This window comes from Rhinatrema bivittatum, chromosome 2, assembly GCF_901001135.1.
Source record: "Rhinatrema bivittatum chromosome 2, aRhiBiv1.1, whole genome shotgun sequence".
In the NCBI taxonomy this organism is placed as follows: Eukaryota; Metazoa; Chordata; class Amphibia; order Gymnophiona; family Rhinatrematidae; genus Rhinatrema; species Rhinatrema bivittatum.
In genome coordinates, this window is record NC_042616.1 from 112,725,279 (window position 1) to 112,744,464 (window position 19,186).

Sequence of the window (19,186 nt, forward strand, 5' to 3'; positions counted from 1 at the left end):
TGATCGGCATTTTGTCCATGGAGTGATTAGCCGGTGTCATTTTTTTTATTAAATTCGCTATTTCTAGCGATGAAATGGAATCAAATGTTGACCAATTCACAGATGGATTACTAGGTAGAACAATATTTTGTAAGGTCTGTGTATTGAGATTTTTTAATACGATTTGAATTTTTTCCTTGAAAAAGGCGGCAAATTCATTGCTCTTGTTTTTTAAGTCTTGATTGCCTAGAAAAACAAACAGCCTCAGTCTTCTGAGCAATCTGATTTTCTAACTATTTATAACATAAGTTCAATTTTGATGTTGGGGTGACTATTCTGCTTAAGGATTCAGTCCATAACCTTGATGTCATATTTGACAATAGGTTTACATTTAAGGAACTCACCCAACATGTCTTAAAATCAGATTACTTTAAACTTAGGCTTCTAAAACATTTAAAATAGATCTCGAACCCTTTTGGGTTTTGAACTGTTGTTCAAGCATTTGTGCTGTGTACCCTTGTTTACTGCAACTCTTTATTTGTAGGACTTCCCTCCGGTCAATTCGAGCCTTCCAGGTATAGCAAAACTCAGTGGTCCATTTGATTTCTGGGATCCAGCATTGGGAACATATTTTACCAATACTGAAAGAGCTTCATTGGCTCCCAATTGAATATAGGATTAAGTTAAAAATCTTAATTTTGGTATATAAGTCATTGAAACTTGATAGGCCCAGTTACCTCTAAAATCAGTTATGGACATATGTGCCATCTTGGCTGTTGAGGTCTGGAGATAAAAACCTTCTTTCAATTCCTACAGTTAAAGCAACACGACTGAGTGAGATGTTCAAGATCATTTTTTGTCACTGGGCCTATATCGTGGAACTCGTTGCCCCTGGTCTTTCGTGCAGTTAATGATATTAATTTGTTTAGAAAGCAGGCAGGCATTTGAGCTGTATTGATAAACACCTGATACCTGGCACTGTCATTGAGCATGAACCTTTTGTTTTGTTTTATGTGTGTAATTTGCATTTCCTGTTTTATTATGTTTTAAATTGTTTTATTTCATTACTGTGTGTAATTATGCATTGTAATCCACTTAGCACACTTTATTGTTATAAGCGGAATATAAACACTTTTAGATAAGTAAATAAATAGACTGAGGGGCTCACGAGGCAGCACACGCAGGGAGCACCCACGCTTGCTCTTTAGAACAAAAGCTCTATGAGCTAGGAGAGAAGGGTCCATTCAGAATCGTTGGATAATCTCGCACATGTTTCATGTCTAATTGATTCTGCTGTCTATGGAAAACCCCCTTTACAGTAAGCAAACTTGCTTTTGAGTTCTTTTGCTATAACATTCAGTGCAGTGTGCTCTCAGCATTTGGTAATTAGATTTGTCAAGATTTTTTAGCATTATTGCAAATAACATAAGAAATGCCATGCTGGGTCAGACCAAGGTCTATCAAGCCCAGTATCCTGTGTCTGACAGTGGCTATTCTGAGTCATAGGTACCTGGCAGATCCCTATTAGTTGATCTACTCCCAAGGATAAGCGCGGACTTTCCCCAAGTCTACCTGAATGATTTGAAGAGTTCCAAAGAAGAATGTTACCAGATATGCAGAGCAGTCTTTAATTCTGATCCTGCCTTTTTTTCAGTACTCTTCCTGCAAAGTATTTGGAAAAGATTGCAGACGAGATACGTGCTCATAATATCAACGCTCTGCTTATTATTGGTGGATTTGAGGTATTTTCCTTGCCTTCTATCTTAGTATGCTGGTCTATTAAGCCTTCTATTTTGTTTTGTTTTTCCAAGATACATGGTTTAGATTTACATGAAATTTGTGGCTGACATACAGACATCGAAGAGGATGGCAGAAAATAACCACAACGTCCATCTCTCCTACCCATGCTCCCTTCCTTTTGCATGCCACAGACTCTACTTGATGCCCATATTTCCTCTTATTTAAGAAAACTTATATGCCATCTACATAATACAAGTTATGCTAGGTGACTTACAAGTCATAATATTGACTTTCTTAACAGAAATTTAAACCAAGGATTATTCAAACTGATACTATATAAAATAAACATACATCACAATATAACATCACCAAAGATCTATATTTGCCCCCTGGTCAACTTGCTCCTGCTCAGAAGCAGTAGCAAAAGGTAGGATAAAGATTTTAGGGGGATTTAGTATAGGGATAGGGGGAGGGCAGGCTAGGGGAATGGGAAGGGAGGACAGGCTAGGGGGTTGGTAATTTCCCTCCCAGTCCGCTCCTTAATTGGAGCGGACTGGCAGGGAACTGGGGAAGGCTCCGATGTGTCGCCGTGCAGATTTGCAAAATTATTTCCCCCCCCCTTGCATGTTATAAAATTCCAGGTCGGTGCACGCAAGGGGGGGAATAATTTTGTAAATTCGCACGGCGACGCATCGGGGCCTTCCCTAGTTCCTACTTTGTGCTACTGCTTCTGAGCAGGAGCAAATTGCACGTGCTGGCACCCTGCCGGCGTGCGATCCCCTGGCTCAACGGCAAATGGCCGCTGTGCCAGGCGCCTCTAGCCCCGCCCCGCTCCCCGGACTGCCCCTTTCACGAACCCAGGGACTTACACTTGTCCCAGGGGTTTAAGTGCGTGGCCGGGCCCTTTGAAAATTGGCCCGGCACGCGTAAGGCCCGGCCACGCACATAAACGATTTAAAATCTGCCCCTTACTGTTTTTGGCCACCACCTCTGTTGGGATGGTGTTCCATGGTATCCACTGTCTTTTTAATGAAGAAAAGCCTTCTTACATTGCTACTGAATCTTACCCCTTGTTCTAGAACTTCTTTTCCATCGAAGCATGCTTGATATTTCTGCACTATTTATGCCATTCAGATATTTGAATATCTCTATCATACCCCCCACATTAAGGTGGTTACGTCTCATGTCATCAGACTTTATGGGTTTAAATGAGGGGTTATAGTACTGCCATTTTCTCCTTCGACTGAATGTTGACCAATCCATAGTCCATTACCACATACCAGGCCTGTGGACATCCTGTCTCAGAAGTTGACCTCTTTGCAGTCTGGATTCCAGGAACCTGCCAACTTTATAGAATTTGTAATACCAAATACATTACAGTATTTGACAAAACAAGAAGGGATTTGCAGACCTTGTTAGGGCATGTTCTGCAGCATTTAGCCAATTAAATGGATTTTCTGTAGAAGCTAGATCTCAGCTCACTAGTGAGGCAGTACCCTGAAATGACTCCTCTGTTCTGTAACTATGAAGACAAAAATCGAAAAATGCCCCAGAGATTAATTTTCGGACACATCTGAGTTCTCTTTCGTATTACCAATAGATCTGATAACTGTTATGCCATTGTTTGTACCGAGTAGTAATTAGACTAACAGAATGCTAATCTTTGTATTGACTTTAATACCTTTTACTACATACATGATGTCATATTCATTGTGTAATTCTTATCTGTTAATTAGTAGATTAGTGCATTGTGCTCTCTTGCTCCTTTATGTTCTGAAATTGTGTGCTGTGGTAAAAATGGCTTTCCCAGTGGCTCATTCAGAAATGGTATTTCCAAAACAACCTTGTCCTTTTTTTCCCCCTCCCTGTGTCATGCCTGCACCCTCAGTCCTACTTGGGATTGCTGGAACTGTCAGTGGCCCGTCAGAAATACGAAGAGTTTTGTATTCCCATGGTTATGGTTCCTGCCACTGTCTCCAACAATGTACCGGGTTCCGATTTCAGCATTGGTGCAGATACTGCTCTGAACACTATAACCGATGTAAGTCTGTAGGGGGTGTGTGCTTGTGCATGCTGGCTTTCACTTTGAATAAAGCTCACGATAACTCTTCCCAAGGGCTAGAGATTTTTACATTCCAGTTCACCAGAAGTGAACTTTGCAAATATTAAATGCTTGCTTCAGACAGGTTCCTATATATCATATAAAAAATCATACTTGTCAGATCACCTACATTGCTTTCTTTATTAACCATGTTGGGAAATTATAATTTTTTTACATCATTTAATCAATGAATAAAAGGTTATCTTTTAAGACCAAAGCAAATTTCTGGTGCTGGTATATAAATTCTGTTACCTACGGGTGATTGTGATAAGTGGTGCTTGTGCATGCAGCTTGCCTTTTTGCTTTGCTCAGTCTGCCTTCTATTAACATATGTTCTTTTGAAGCTTGCTTATAGAATATCATGGTATAGTATGAAGAGCAGCATTGTCCAGCAGTATATTGGTTGCTTTTTAGATATTACTTGGCCAGCCAAGTAAGCAAATAAGGATAGTGAATTCCTCTTCCACAAATTTCTTTAAAGCAAAATATAAAATGTTTTATTTTAATAGCAGAATATCCTCATAAATTTAATTATTTTGAAAATAAAAACTTTCAAGTGGAATTCACTGTCTTAATAAAGCAGGATGTAAATTTGGTTGTTTCATTACTTTTGTTGTGCTTGTCAAGCGCTAAGAAGATTTAAAGGCATAGCTGGGTGACACTGATATGTGAAATTATCAGTTTTATCAAAGGTTATTGGCAGATCCGTTTTATAAAAATGTATTTGAAAGCATGCAACATAAAACTGAAATAGCTTGAAAGCATGCATACCTTTTGAAATTATTATTATGTTGTTGTTCCGGCCTTTCACTGGAAGACACCTCTAGCTTCTTTAGAAAGATGTATATGACAAACTGAGGTCTCTTGCTAAGGGCTGGAAAACAAACCTTTTCTACCATAGATTCAATCTTACAGTTCTCTGTAGCAAGTAGAGTTAGCCCTGTTGGGTACAACTATCTGCCTTTCTCCAGTTCATTTCTATCCTGCCATTCCCAACCAAATGTGGATGTTCTGTACCACAGTGCATAGATTATAGGGTCAACATTGTCACCATGCCGTAAGAGGTATGGCCTTGGAGATCTCTTATAGAAGCTGACCTCAGGAAGGAGAATCAAGAGTGGGAGTTAGTATATACAGTATAAACCATGCTTGCTGTGCTGGGTAAGAGAGGAATCAGGACATAACATCTGCTGTGGCTGGACTGGAGGAATTGCTCTTGGTGAAGAAAGGAGTTAAAGTCTGTCTTGTGATTACCACTGTGAAGAAAATTAACCAGGTTCTAATTGCTTAAAGATGTCATGTAGAAGCTTGTGCTCCATAGTAAGAGGCAGAAAAGCTGAAATGGTAAATATTTACTGGTTAGGAACATTTTACCTGCAAGAGAAGAGATCATGGTGTAAGTGGTCATGGTTGAGATATTAGAGGATGAAGACTGTTTTCCATAGGGCAGTCACATGCAAAGATGAGATACTCTGGGTGGTCTTGAGAAAGCTACATTCTGTCTTCTGGAGTAGCAGTTGGGTATTAGAACAGAAGTTGTATTTAGATGGTGGTGGTCATGGCAATGTACAGTGATCAGACTCAGTTTAAGGACGAACAGTGTCTGACCTTAAAATGGACATTTGCATATCTGTATTATGTAATAACAGAAATTTGAAGAGTTCATATGAGACTAATTCATGGGGAATTATTTCTCCTTTCAGTTTTTAAAACCAAATCACCGTGATTACAGAATATTTAATTAGCTCTTAAAAATCATGATGAAGATGTAGCAATCTATCGGATACCCTCATCTTCTATTTGAGACTCGGGTATCTGTAGGAGGGTCTCGTACCCACATTCTTGATTTTGCAGCTGAGTGTGGGGATGCAGCAAGGTCTTTTGTATTCTCCACAGATTTTGCTGTTTCTACCTATTGCTGAAATAATAATTTGAGGGCAACGAAACCAGTGGAGTTGCAGCGCATGCGGGTACTTCACAGCTAATTTGAAAATTGGCTAGCATAAGGCAGGAGTGCAAAAAATACCAGCATACTTTGCAGCCACTATTTGTGCAGATAGCCAAGGAGAAGGATGCACTTTTGAGTATCTCATGTATGTGCGCTGTCCTCCTCGCCCCTTTTTTTAACCCAGCTGAAGGTACGCAGACTATGGAAGTCTGTGCTTATTCTTTAGCTGGGCAGAGGAGGGCGGATTTCTAAGGCCAGTTTACCCGGTTGAATGGCTGTGAAAATGACCTTCTGAAGGAGAAAGATGAGTCTCACTCGCCCTAATGAGAATGGTCTCCTTTGCAATTCCCGCATAACTCTGTGAACAGACCTGCTCTTTTCATCTTAAGAGGGTTTCACAGAGTTCCAGTTGCCTGGAAATGATTCAATGTCTTCTGAAGAAAAACCAAGGTTTGTATGCTTTAAACTGCTGCCTGGTGCTTGGTTTGGGTTTCTGCTTTTAGATTGTTCTTATTTTAAGGAAAATAAGACCATGTTTGTATGCATAATTGTAGCCTTGTGGGAATGCTGGGTCCTAATGTGAGAATGCTGTTGGAGCTGAATGTGCACTGAGACCTGGGCTGGCTGAGAGGATTAGATCACACTGGTGTTTTCCTTTTTAGCTGTCTCACCCACTGAGCGTGTCACGTGCAGCCCACTAGGTTCCAAGCAGAGAATAAAATGACATCTAGGGCATGGGTGCCTTTCACCCACCCACCCCGCCTCCGCCTTTTAAAGACTAATCTATAGGTAGAATCAAAATAGTCGAAAGATGCAGTAGGTCATGTCGGCAGAATATAGTGGCCAGTCTGACACACAGGAATAAACAGAGAAAACTCACACATTTCACTCCATTAAGGATGCCAGAAAGCATAAAGTTGTATAGTCCATAGCCAGACGGGCAAGTACACTGATACCCTCGAAGGTGAGAAGATCCCTTGACAATGTATGGAAAATTTAATTGGGTAGTAATAAGTTACATCAAGATAGCAACATGAGATTCTTCAAAATAGAAGCTGTTTTGTTTTATTCCTGTATCACCTTTTTCTTTTAGTATATTGATTTTTGTTTTATTTTCACACTCTTAAAAAGGAACAGTTTGCCTTTTTATTATGGTCACACACCATTTATGAAAACCTTTCCCTAACTCTGTTGCCCAGGGGTATACAAACAGGTGTGATGCTTGCAGAGGTCACTGAAAGGGACCAGCAGAACCTTCATTAACTGAGCCACGCTTTCTAATGGAAACTTAAGTCAGGAGTTTTAAATGCCAGCCTGCTCGGAGATTGACAGATGTGTCCTAATTTTTTTGATTGCTTTAACTGCCAACAGAATTGGCCAAAAAATGTGTAATTTGTAAGAGCTAACCTAACAGTACTAAGCAAACTACACCTAAGAGAAATATATAGAATTCACTTTATCCAATGTAATTTATAGGGCAAAGTAAATTTAATTTCTTCTTATATGCTATATACAAATGAGGAAAGGGTTTCAGTTGCTTGCACCTGCCAAACTGCTTTATGCTGTGGCCTGTCCTTCTGTAGCCCATTGGATGTGTGACTGTCCCTCCTATGGTTACATGATGACTGCACATCAAGACCTTGTGTATTTGGATTGTATTAGAGCAAAACCCTGACTACTTAATTTTTCGTATTGATGCCCATCTTTTTCAGGGCCAGCAAAGTTGCTTCCATCTGCCTTTTGGCACTCATAAATAGGTGAGAACAAAATATGCCCGATGAGTTGGACAGATTGTCTTCAGGGTTTTGACATGCTTGTCCTTTCCGGACGTATCTCATTAGCATAGATAGGCCATAAAAGTAACTTCTTCCTGAAGAGTTCTTTTCAAACCCACTAATGCGGTATGAATCGCTTACCTCTGCTAACACCTTGCAGCCTTTCTGCATCCTTCTGGACTCTTTAACTTTCCATTAACACATGGAATAACCTTTCACACTTTTTTCAGCAGAGGATTGCTCCAATGCGACCCCGGTGCACTGTTGTAACATTATCTTCCAATTGTAAGCATGCAGCCCCTGTAAAAATAAAATGCCAGAGCCATGATTTTGGCACTTGGCATACTTTCTCACACGACAGAAAAAATATTTGGACCATTTCAAAAGGATATTTATCTGTGTCTCACTAGCCTTACTACATTGCCTAGTGGTTTTGCATATTGGTGCATTTCACAGGATAGAACATTTTTTTTCCCCAGCTTAATTTCAAAATTTCAAATTTTTTTTTTTTTGCCAATGGGAAGCCAAACCTCCTGTCGCACTCAAGGAGCCACTTAACAGAGAGCATGCTAACTTATAGCTAAGTCAGACATAATGTATTGCTAATTACCTTTGTACTGCTGCTTCAGGCCTATGAAAGTTTGCTGCAGTTGGCTGAGGCACGCACCAGCCACCAGGCGTTCTGCATCCCTATGTGTACAATACCCGCCACTATTAGCAACAATGTGCCAGGCACCGACTTTAGTATTGGTGCTGACACTGCCCTCAATGCTATTATGGAGGTAAGATAATATATCTATATATATAGATAGATAGATTTGGGTTTTTTTTATATGTACACAAAAAATTCAATAACATGCATAAACTAACATCATAAAACCTGATTTATTTACAGATATGTCATAATAAAACAATGAGGTCAATATTCAGAAAGCCAGCGAGTGGCAAATTTATTCGGGGAAAGTTACATGCATAACTTTTCATGGATATTCAGCAGGAACAATTCTGCTGAATATATATTTGAACAAAGTTAGGACTGCTATTTTCCTGACCAGACTTGTATGCGTAACTTTAGCCAGAGAGTGCTCAATATGGGGTAGATTTTCAAAGGGTTGCGCGCATAAGATACGTGCACAACCCCCGAAAACCTCCCCCTCCTCCCCCTGTCCGCGCCAAGCCTATCTTGCATAGGCTTGGCGGCGGGCGCAAGCCCCTGGACGCGCGTAAGTCCAGGGGCTTGAAAAATGGGCGTTCCGGGGGCGGGGCCATGGGCGGAGTGCCAGCCCAGGTGTGTTCTGGGGGCGGAACCGAGGTCTCCGGAACAGCCACCGGGCAGGGTTTAGTTAGGGCTGGGGGGCGGGTTAAATAGGGAAAGGGAGGGGAAGATGTGGGGGGGAGGGGGGCGGAAGGAAAGTTCCCCCCCGAGGCCGCTCCGAAATCGGAGTGGCCTTGGAGGGAACGGAGGCAGGCTGCTCAGCTCAGTGCACGCAGGTTGCACAAATCTATACCCGCACACATGTTATAAAATCTGGCCCTATGTGCGCTTATTGGGGCGGATTTTAAAAGGAGCGCGAATAGCCTACTTTTGCTTGCGCTCCAGGCGCAAACAAAAGTACGCTGGATTTTAGTAGATACGCGCGGAGCCGCGCGTATCTGCTAAAAACCTGGATCGGCGCGCGCAAGGCTATGGATTTTGTATAGCCGGCGCGCGCCGAGCCGCGCAACCTACCCCCGTTCCCTCCAAGGCCGCTCCGAAATCGGAGCGGCCTCGGAGGGAATCCTCTAACGCCCTCCCCTCACCTTCCCCTCCCTTCCTCTACCTAACCCACCCGCCCGGCCCTGTCTACACCCCCCCCTTACCTTTGTTGGGGGATTTACGCCTCCCAGAGGGAGGCGTAAATCCCCGCGCGCCAGCGGGCCTCCTGCGCGCCGGGCCGCGACCTGGGGGCGGGTACGGAGGGCGCGGCCACGCCCCCGGACCGCCCCGGGCCGTAGCCACGCCCCCGTACCCGCCCCCAAAACGCTGCCGACACGCCCCCGAAACGCCGCGACGACCGGGCCCGCCCCCCGACACGCCCCCCTTTCTCGAAGCCCTGGGACTTACACGCATGTGGCCGGGCCTTTTAAAATAGGCCCGGCGCGCGTAAGGCCACCTACACGCATAAGTGTTTGAAAATCCGGCCCTTAGTATTTATCCGGCTGCATTCAGAATATAGCAAGTTAAATATATTAAAAAAAAAAAAAAGCAGCTTCCTGATCCTTGAGGCCTGATTCTCCCTGCCCTTCCCACCCAAAAATATTTACATGGACTGTGGGCTAGTGACCAATGCCCCTCTCAACCATCATAACCATGAGAATTAAAAAAAAAAAAAAAGAGATTCAGATCATAGCGACTGAGGCTGGACTCCCCTTCCTCTACAATATAATGTGATCTTGCTAAGCCCTTCTGCCCTGCATCCCATCCTCCTACAACCTCAACTGTACCCTTCTCCTCCCCAAACTGTAGCTGGGAGAGTAGTACTGTTTTACCCGCTGCTGGCTGCTTCCAGCTTTGAGCTGACAGCAATGCTGGAAGTGTACTTGAACAACATAGCTGTCAGAGATGTTCTTCGTTATGCACGTAAAAGCATTCACATACAATATGGGGTAGATTTTATAAATTTGCGCGAGGGCGTACTTTTGTTCGCGCACCAGGCGCGAACAAAAGTACGCTGGATTTTATAAGATACGCATGTAGTCGCACGTATCTTATAAAATCCGGGGTCGGCGCGCGCAAGGAGAGCAGCCTCGGAGGGAACTTTCCTTCGCCCTCCCCCCACCTTCCCCTCCCTTCCCCTACCTAACCCACCCTCCCGGCCCTATCTAAACCCCCCATACCTTTGTTGCCAGATTTACGCCTGCTTTCAGCAGGTGTAAGTCTGCGTGCGCCAGCGGGCTGCTGGCGCGCCATCACCCGACCCGGGGGCTGGTCCGGAGGCCTCGACCACGCCCCCGGCCGGCACCATGCCCCCAGTCCCGCCTTGAACCACCCCCTGACCCCGGTCCCGCCCCAGACACACCCCTCCCCGCCCCTTTTACGCGCAAAATAGGCGCGCCGGTGCGCGAGGGCCCTGGGCGCGTAAATCCGGCCGGATTTACGAGCGCAGGGCATTTAAAATCCGGCCCTATATGTGTGCATAATTTTACATGTGCATCAGTTGTGCAGTTTTCCAATGGGCCATTTCTCTGGGTAAAGCACAATGTTGCCTGCAGAAGTCCCTTTGAAAATTATCTTCTGAATTTGTAGTGTTTCATTTTTTACATTGAAAGTACTCTTTTACTGAAATTCCTTTTATTGACAATAAGCAGACTTTCAGGCCCTATTAGAAGTATCTGTCATTCAGTTTTGGCTACATCCAAAAGATCTCTCCACTGTAATTTCTAAATGTTATTTATTCATCTACCTTTAAGTTGGTGTGGCAAAGGGTTGTGCAGGTGGTCAGCGAGACATATCTTTAAAGCAGTCTCATTTTTTAGTAAGTCTACCTGTTACTAGGGCAAAACAGTAACATTTGGCATCCCGAGCAATGAAATATATTACAGCAATGAACCTCAAATCTACATATATTTAATTCTAGTATTTTTCGTGTGTCCTACTTTGCAATTTTATTCCAGAGTTTAAAGCGCATTGCCAATCTTTTAAGCCTTGACACCCTGAGACAGCTGCAGGGTGCGGCTTACTGTTGAGATCAAGAGTCAGAGGGTTTATGCTTGGGAGATTTGTTGAAATAAATGAGTAGTCTTTACAGGCTATGTAAGGCCTACACATGAAGTACATGAGACGACTTCTAAACAGGCGGGCTGGTGCATATCTGTGCACGTTCATCGGCTTGCGCCCTGGGACGAGGCCATTTTATAATATATACACGTATATGTGTGTTATTGCTGACCTTTAAAATCCTGCTGTTCTGCCTAGAATTTTTCTGTTTTACAACTTACACATCATCCATAGCAGAAGTAAAGTTACAATGCAGGGGACCCTGACACGCACCTGTGCGCGTAAGTATTTACGCAGAAACTTCAAGTTTAAATTCAGGAAAACCCATGCCCCGTACAGACAATGCTCACAGCCCCGCCCATTTTTTTGGAACTTTTCATTTGTATACATAATGGCAAGTACGCGTGTCTCAGGCAGCATTTAAAATCCACTTGGCATGCACCGGGCCCAACTTATGCACTTATTTCCCGGTTTTGGTGCATGCCAGGCTTATAAAATTCACCTTTTAGATTGTATCTTATTCCATATAAACAATGCAGAGTCAAGATAATAAGAAATTGAATTTTTAGAAAAAGCTGGACTTGATAAAAACATAAGAAATTCTGACAGTGGTGAGAGAGAGAGAAAGACCCTTCTAGTAGTTAGGTATTTATACCTCTATATGAGGCCCACCTAGTAACTCGAGGTGAGGTTTAGGGAGTAGTGTAGGGGTTAAGGGCTACTTTGACATTCAGAGTGAGACGTACGAACAGAACAGTGCTCTCTTGTGAAGATTTGATGTCCTTTGGAGTGAGGAAACTCGCACAAAGATGAGATTTGTACAATGTTCTCTCAACCTTGCGTTAAAACTTGGACAGCAATCCCGCCCCAAACCCCTTCCCCTTTTCCAAATTAGCATCGCACCATGCGTTATGGTGATTTTCGCATGCGAAAATGCCTTAACGCATGCAAAAAGCCCATAACGCGGCTTGGAAAATAACCCCCAATGTTACTTGCCTTGACTACGTCTTTTGGCAACAGATTCCATTACTTGATTTACACTGAGTAAAAAATACTTCCTACAATTTATTTTAAACCTGCTACTTGATAGATCCATGGAGTGTCCCCTAAGTCTAGTGTTGTTTGAAAGGGTAAATAACCGTTCCGTATTTACCAGTTTTGTCCCACTCATGATTTTATAAATTTCAGTCATATTCCTTCTCAGTCATCATTCTTTCAAAACTAAAGAGCCAAATCTGTTTAGCCTTTCTCCAAAAAGGAACTTTTCCATAGCTTTTATCATTTGTGTTGTTTTTCTCTGTATCTTTGCTGTGTTTGCTCTGTCTTTTTTTAAGATGGGCCAACCAGAATTGTACCCAATACTCAAGGTGTGGTCGTACCATGGATCTGTACAAAGCATTATGATATTCTGTTTTATTCTCTATTACTTTCCAAATAATTCCTAGCATTCTATTTACCTTTTTGACCACCGCCACATACTGAGCTGAAGATTTGAAGGTATTGTCCACAAGGACTCCGAGGTCCTTTTTCCGGGACTCCTAACATGGAACCCAACATCATGTATCTGTAGTTGGGATTATTTTTCCCTACATGCATTACTTTGCATTTGTCCACATTAAAATGCATCTGCTATTCAGAAACTCAGTCTCCTAGTCTCTTACAAAGTCCTTTTGCAGGTCTTATCAGCTACCGTTTTGTGTCATCTGCAAATTTCGTCACCTCAATTGTTATTCTTTTCTCCGGATTATTTATGAGTATGCTAAATATCATAGGGCCTAGTATAGACCCCTGAGGTACTCCATTAAAGACCTTTCTCCATTCAGAAAACTGACCATTTAGTCCTACAGTCTGTTTCCTGTCATTTATCCAGTTACCAATCCAGAATAGGCCTGTGCATCTAGTAGGGATGTGAATCGTATTTCTGACGATTGAAAATATCATATGATATTTTCAAAGTCGTCAGAAATCGGGGGCTCCCCAAAATCGATAGGAAAACCCCAGGAAATTGTTCGTGGGGTTCTCTTATCATTTTGGGAGGAGGGCGGGAAAATGGCACACTAAAACAACCCCTAAACCCACCCCGACCTTTTAAAACCGCACCCTTAGCTTCCCCCACCCTCCCGATCCCCCCCAAAACGTTTTAAAATTACCTGGTGGTCCCGGGAGCGATCTCCCGCTCTTGGGCTGTCGGCTGCCACTAATAAAAATGGCGACGATGGCCCTTTGCCCTTACCATGCGGCAGGGTATCTGTGCCATTGGCCAGCCCCTGTCACATGGTAGGAGCACTGGATGGTCGGCGCCATTTTTAATCTCTAGCATCTAGTAGTATGACCTCCCAATTTCCTAAGGAGTTCCTCATGAAGGACTTTGCCAAATGTCTTCTAAAAATCCAAATACATATATCAACTGGCTCCCTTTTATTTGCATGTTTATTTCAAAGAATATCATCTTCAAACTACAGGGTCAAAAGTGTTCCCAATAGTGGCTCCAGCCCTTTGGAATGAGCTCCACCTAGCTACGTGCCATGGTAGATTATAAACAGTATTGAAAACAATTGAAGATGTATCTCAGTCTTTACTAAAGGGAATATCGAGGCTATACCCATACTGTTTTAATATGTTTTGTTTTAATATCTAAGTAAGTGTTTTATTGCTTGCAATTTTATGTTTTATATTAAATTGTACCCTGCTCAAGAGGAGATTTTCTTTATGAGCAGTCTATAAATGATTGTAAATAAATAAATAAATGTATACCCTCAAAAAAATCTAGTAAATTGGTGAGACAAGACTTCCCTTAGCAAAACCCATGTTGACTTTCCTCCATCAAACCATGATTATTTATAGTATCAGTAATTTTTTTTTATGAATAACTTCAACCATTTTCCCTAGCACCAATGTCAGGCTTACCGGGCTGTAGTTTCCTGGATCACCCTTGAGGCCCTTTTTTAAAACTGAAATCACAGTGGCCATTCTCCTTTCTTCTGGTACCATGGCTGTTTTAAATAATAGGTTGCAAATCACCAGAAACAGGTCTGTAGTTACATTTTTTAGTTCCTTCAGACCCCTAGGGTGAATATCATCTTAACCTGGTAATTTGTTATTCTTTAGTCTGTCAATTTCAGTTTATGTATTCTCCAGCTTCACAGTGATTCCATCTAGTCACTCGGTCATCAATATTTCCACTTTTGAATTATATAAAAAATATGTAGTTGAGATATTATCCTATGATTCTACACAGATTCCTTTACTTTCTAAGATGTATTATATCCCAAAAGGAAGAACATTATTGACACAGGAAGGAGGAATTGATATTATGGAAAGTCCTGGGGTCTCTACTTTTTTAGAGGACTCCATGGATAATATACCTTCTAGAGCAACGTTATTAATATCTTTTTCTTTAAGACAAGAGAAAGACCTATTCTTCTCAAAATATTTTCAATTTAAAGACCAGAATTTTTGTGGCCAGAAGATACAGGTCTTTCCTGATGTTTCTTGTGCTACACAAGCACGTAGAAAACAGTTCTTGTCCTATAAACAATCAGTGCTAGATATAGGAGCTAGTTTCTATTTGAAATTCCCCTGTAAGTGTCAAATAATGTATCAAAATAATAAGTTTGTGTTCACTGATCCATTGCATTTAGAGCGATTCCTAAGGGACAAGACATCAGTAGATACAGTGGCTGTATAAGAAATTGGTTGTAATTAGAAATGTATCAGTATATCTGTCCCACCCTCTCACTCCCCCTAGATGTGGGCTAGATATCCTTAGAAATGAGATTCGATAATGATGTGAGATTTTGTTTACCTTGGAATTCTTGATTATTTCATTTGTTTAAAATGTTATATTTCAATAAAGAATAAATTTTAAAAAAAAACAAAACAAAAAATATTTCCAACATGGGTATGGCCTCTACATCCCCCTTAGTAAAGACTGAGGCAAAAAATACATTTAGTTTTTCTGCTATTTCCTTGTCCTCCTTGACCATCCCTTTTACACCTTGGTTATCTAGTGACCTGACTAACTCCCTCACAGGATTTTTACTTCAAATGTACTTGAAAACGTTTTTATTATTTGGTTTTATTTCTGTGACAAGCTTCTTTTCAAATTTTATTTTAGTCTGCTTAATTATTTTTTTTACACTTAACTTGCCAGTGTTTATGCTTTTCCCTGTTTTTTTCATTTGTGTCTGCTTTTCATTTTTTTAATTATGCCCTTTTGTCTTTAATTGCCTCTTTCAACTCACTATTAAACCATGCTGGCAGTTATTTGTCTTTCATTTGACCTTTTTTTAATGCATGGAATACATTTTGTCTGGGCCTCTAGAATGGTAATTTAAAATTGTGTCCATACTTCCTGCAAGTTTTTAACCTTGTGGATTGCACTTTTCAGGTTTTTTTCTTAACCTATTACCTCATTTTATCAGTCTTCTTTTTTATAGTTAAATTCTACTGCAGTAGTTTTCCTTATCCTTCAGTGATTGTCAAATTATATTGCATTATGATCACTGTTGCCAAGTGGATCTACCACCTTTATCTCTTGCACCAGGTCCTGTCTGCCACTGAGACCTAGATTTAATATGGTTCCTCCTCTCGGTTCCATGACCAATTACTGCATGAAGCAGTCATTGATGGCATCTAGGAACTTCATCTCCCTCGCATGTCCTGATGTGACATTTACCCAATCAATACTCGGGTAATTGAAGTCTTCTATTATTGTGTTGCCCATTATACTAGCCAGCCTAACCTCTGTTATCATTTTCTGTCTGTTCCCCATCCTCGACTGGCAGGTGGTAATTTATCCCCACTACTATACTCTTCCCTTTTCCCCTTAGAATTTCTATCCATAAAGATTCCAGGGTGCAGTTTATTTCCTGCAAAACTTATATCTTGCTTGACTCTATGCCATCCTTAAATATAATGCCATCCATTCATCAATTTTATCTGTTCTGTCATTTCAATATAATTTGTACCATGGTATCACAGAGTCCCATTGGCTATTCTCTTTTAACAAGGTCTCCAACTTTTTTTATTATGTCTATCTTCCTTTAGCACTATACATTCAAACTCTCTAGGCTTACTTTTCAGATTTCTGGCATTCAAATACAGACATGTTACAGTAGTTTTATTTGTATTTCAGCGTGCTTATTATCAGATGATGCAGGCAGCTTGGAGTGCTTTTTATCTATATGCTCTGTATTTAAATACAACTGTTTTTGTTTTTTTTCAGTTTTTACAGTTACCTGGATCTATGGTCTTTTTCAACTGAACCAATTCTGTAACTATAGTCAATAAGCTTAAAATTAAGGATGAAGAATATTCACCTGGATTTATTGGTCTCTTTAATTAAAATAATCCTGCTCAATGGAAAATTCTGTCATTTAGGGACCAGTGGCCTCATTCTTTAGCCTTTATATATTAATATTATTGTGTAAGCTAAATTTTAGTATTTCGTTAGAACTTCGTTTATAGGACAGATATATCTATCCATCATTACTTAACAAATTGTTGAAGCCTGAGTTCCATTATGCTGCAGTTCTGAAAAACTGTAATAAAAATTGAAAATGTGTCTCTAAGCAGGGAGCCTGCTCCTAAAAATGGAGAAAACCATTACCTTGAGGTATTAAGCTGGCCAATGGTCTTCTTTTGCTTTATTTTCTTGAAAACTTGATAGAGACTAAAAAAAAAGAAAAAAAATGAACAGTGCAACCAAATTTGACTCCTCATTGACAGCTGGTTATCTTATTTTTTTCAAAGTAGATTATAAAGTATTGGCAGGGAGTAACTTGTTTGCTCTTTGTACCTTTTGGCATGCCGTTGGGTTGTGCTTAGACCTGCGACCGCATCAAGCAGTCTGCCAGCGGGACGAAGCGTCGCGTCTTTATCATCGAGACCATGGGAGGTTACTGTGGTTACCTGGCCAACATGGGGGCTCTTGCTGCTGGGGCCGACGCGGCCTACGTGTTTGAAGAACCGTTTGATATCCGAGATCTGCAGGTAGGAAATTCTCTTGCTTAGGCTCATGGTCGGAGTGCTTTGAGGTGGTGTTTTATGGATTTTCTGTTAACTGCTATTGAGGTAGATCTTTTCTTTTGCACCATCACTTAAGCAACAGTGCAGGAGTTTCCCTAAATGCTGACCTGCTGTATTTATCCCTTGTGCACCGACAGCTTTTGTTTTAGCCAAAACGAGATGGCAGATGGAGGGAAGGAAGAAGGATGGAGCAAGGGAGGTCTTAGAAAATATTTTTTAACAGAGGAAATGCTTTTCTGCAGAAATATGGGAAAGCAGAATTTTGAAATCTGGGAAATCAGGGAAATAATTTTTTGAAGGGTGACGTATAAACTTAAAATTTGATTAGAAATATAATACACTTTAAAGTAATGTGCAGTAGTTGTACTTGTGTTGTCTTATTTTACATGCTGTACTTGTTCCATTTCTAGGCTAATGTGGAACATTTAACTGAAAAGATGAAAACCAGCATCCAGCGAGGTCTTGTACTGAGGTGGGCATCCCCAATCATTTCATAATACATCGTTGGGTGAATGAAGCTGTCAGAAAGGATAAAAAGGTCCCAAAAGAGTACCTTAATATCACATTATAGCATATTCACATCTGGCTTTACACCACTAATTATTTTTCATATAATTCTACAGGATGGTATAATTTTAGTAATCTGGTCCTAACTGCATAAACTACACAGAATGTTTTAAACTGAAGGAAAGAGTATATATTTTATTCTTTTGGTCTTGTAGGTTCCTCCTGCTTCTTTGGGCTTCCAGCTAAATTGGAACTGGCTGTACTGGTCTGTGGCACCATAAGCCTTTATTTTAAGCAGGGCTTTTCCCCCTATTTTTAAATCTCCCCTCCCATTTCTGCCCAGCCATGGTCCACAGCCAAGAGCCAAAAATTGCAGCTCCCTCTGGATCCTGGCTAATGTAGACCTTAAGGTTGACCACTAAGGGGGTAATTTTCAAAAGGAGTTACATGCGTAAATGTAGCTACTATTGTAGCAATTTTCAAAAGCCATTTACTCAAGTAAAGTGCACTTATGTGATTAAATCCTATAGACTAGTCAATGGCATATATTGTAGCAATTTTCAAAAACCCACTTACTCAAGTAAAGTGAATTTACTCCAGTAAATCTGGTTTTTACTCGAATAAATGCTTTTTAAAATCAGGCCCTAAGTGTTGACCTGAGCGGTAGCAGAGAATACCTCTTGGCTCCAGATCTGTGAATGCTAGTCAGTTTGGAGAGCAGAATTTTGGTCTGGTAAAATAACTCAAGGGTTTTTCATGGTACTGGGAAGGTGCCAATAATACCTACTAGTGTTGTATAATATGGAATCACGGGGTCACTGCCCTTTTGATCACTATGTTGGCAAAACCCTGCATTTAAATCATTTGCCATAAAAAAAAAAGCCCATAGGAGAAGTTCAATATTTTTGTGATCTTTTTACTTGCCTTCAGTAACAGAACAACCATTTTAAAAAAACAACAAAATATATTCTTAGAAAAGTCCAAAATATTTAACTTACATCAAAGCTGTGGGAGATGGTGAAGTTTGCCGAAAACATGTGAAAATAGAGCAGACAAAGCGGGTAACTTTCAAACAAAATTGCGCAACCCCATACACGCGTGCATATGCTCGTGCATAGATCCACAATAGTATTTTATAACCTGCGCATATGAGGTAAGCACAGATCATAAAATACATGTATGCTTATCCCTAAAACATACAGTATGTACATGTGTATAATTCTGCGTGAATACCTGCAATGCATTGAACATGCATGCTTTTCCTACCTATTTTAAAAACACGTATATTTTATGTGTGAAAAAAATCATATCCTGAGTAAAACCCTGTTTATGTGCACAAGTAGATATAT

At 41.0% G+C, this 19,186-nt stretch overlaps 1 protein-coding gene across 9 annotated transcripts in view; it reads left to right on the forward strand.

Moving 5' to 3' along the window:
* The window catches only part of PFKP (phosphofructokinase, platelet), a 295,600-nt gene that overhangs the window by 209,250 nt on the left and 67,164 nt on the right, over positions 1–19,186 (forward strand). For 6 of the 9 annotated variants that reach the window (XR_003854471.1, XR_003854472.1, XM_029588549.1 and 3 more), the window contains exons 15-18: positions 1,634–1,721; positions 3,608–3,760; positions 17,130–17,294; positions 17,741–17,802. Coding sequence is in view for 7 of the 9 variants with exons in the window: in XM_029588549.1 (XP_029444409.1) it covers positions 1,634–1,721; positions 3,608–3,760; positions 17,130–17,294; positions 17,741–17,802 (468 nt within the window). In the remaining 2 variants the exon portion in view is untranslated. Of the gene's footprint in view, positions 1–1,633; positions 1,722–3,607; positions 3,761–8,172; positions 8,326–17,129; positions 17,295–17,740; positions 17,803–19,186 lie in introns of all 9 variants that reach the window. The other 3 variants (XM_029588554.1, XM_029588548.1, XM_029588551.1) reach the window with 1 other exon arrangement.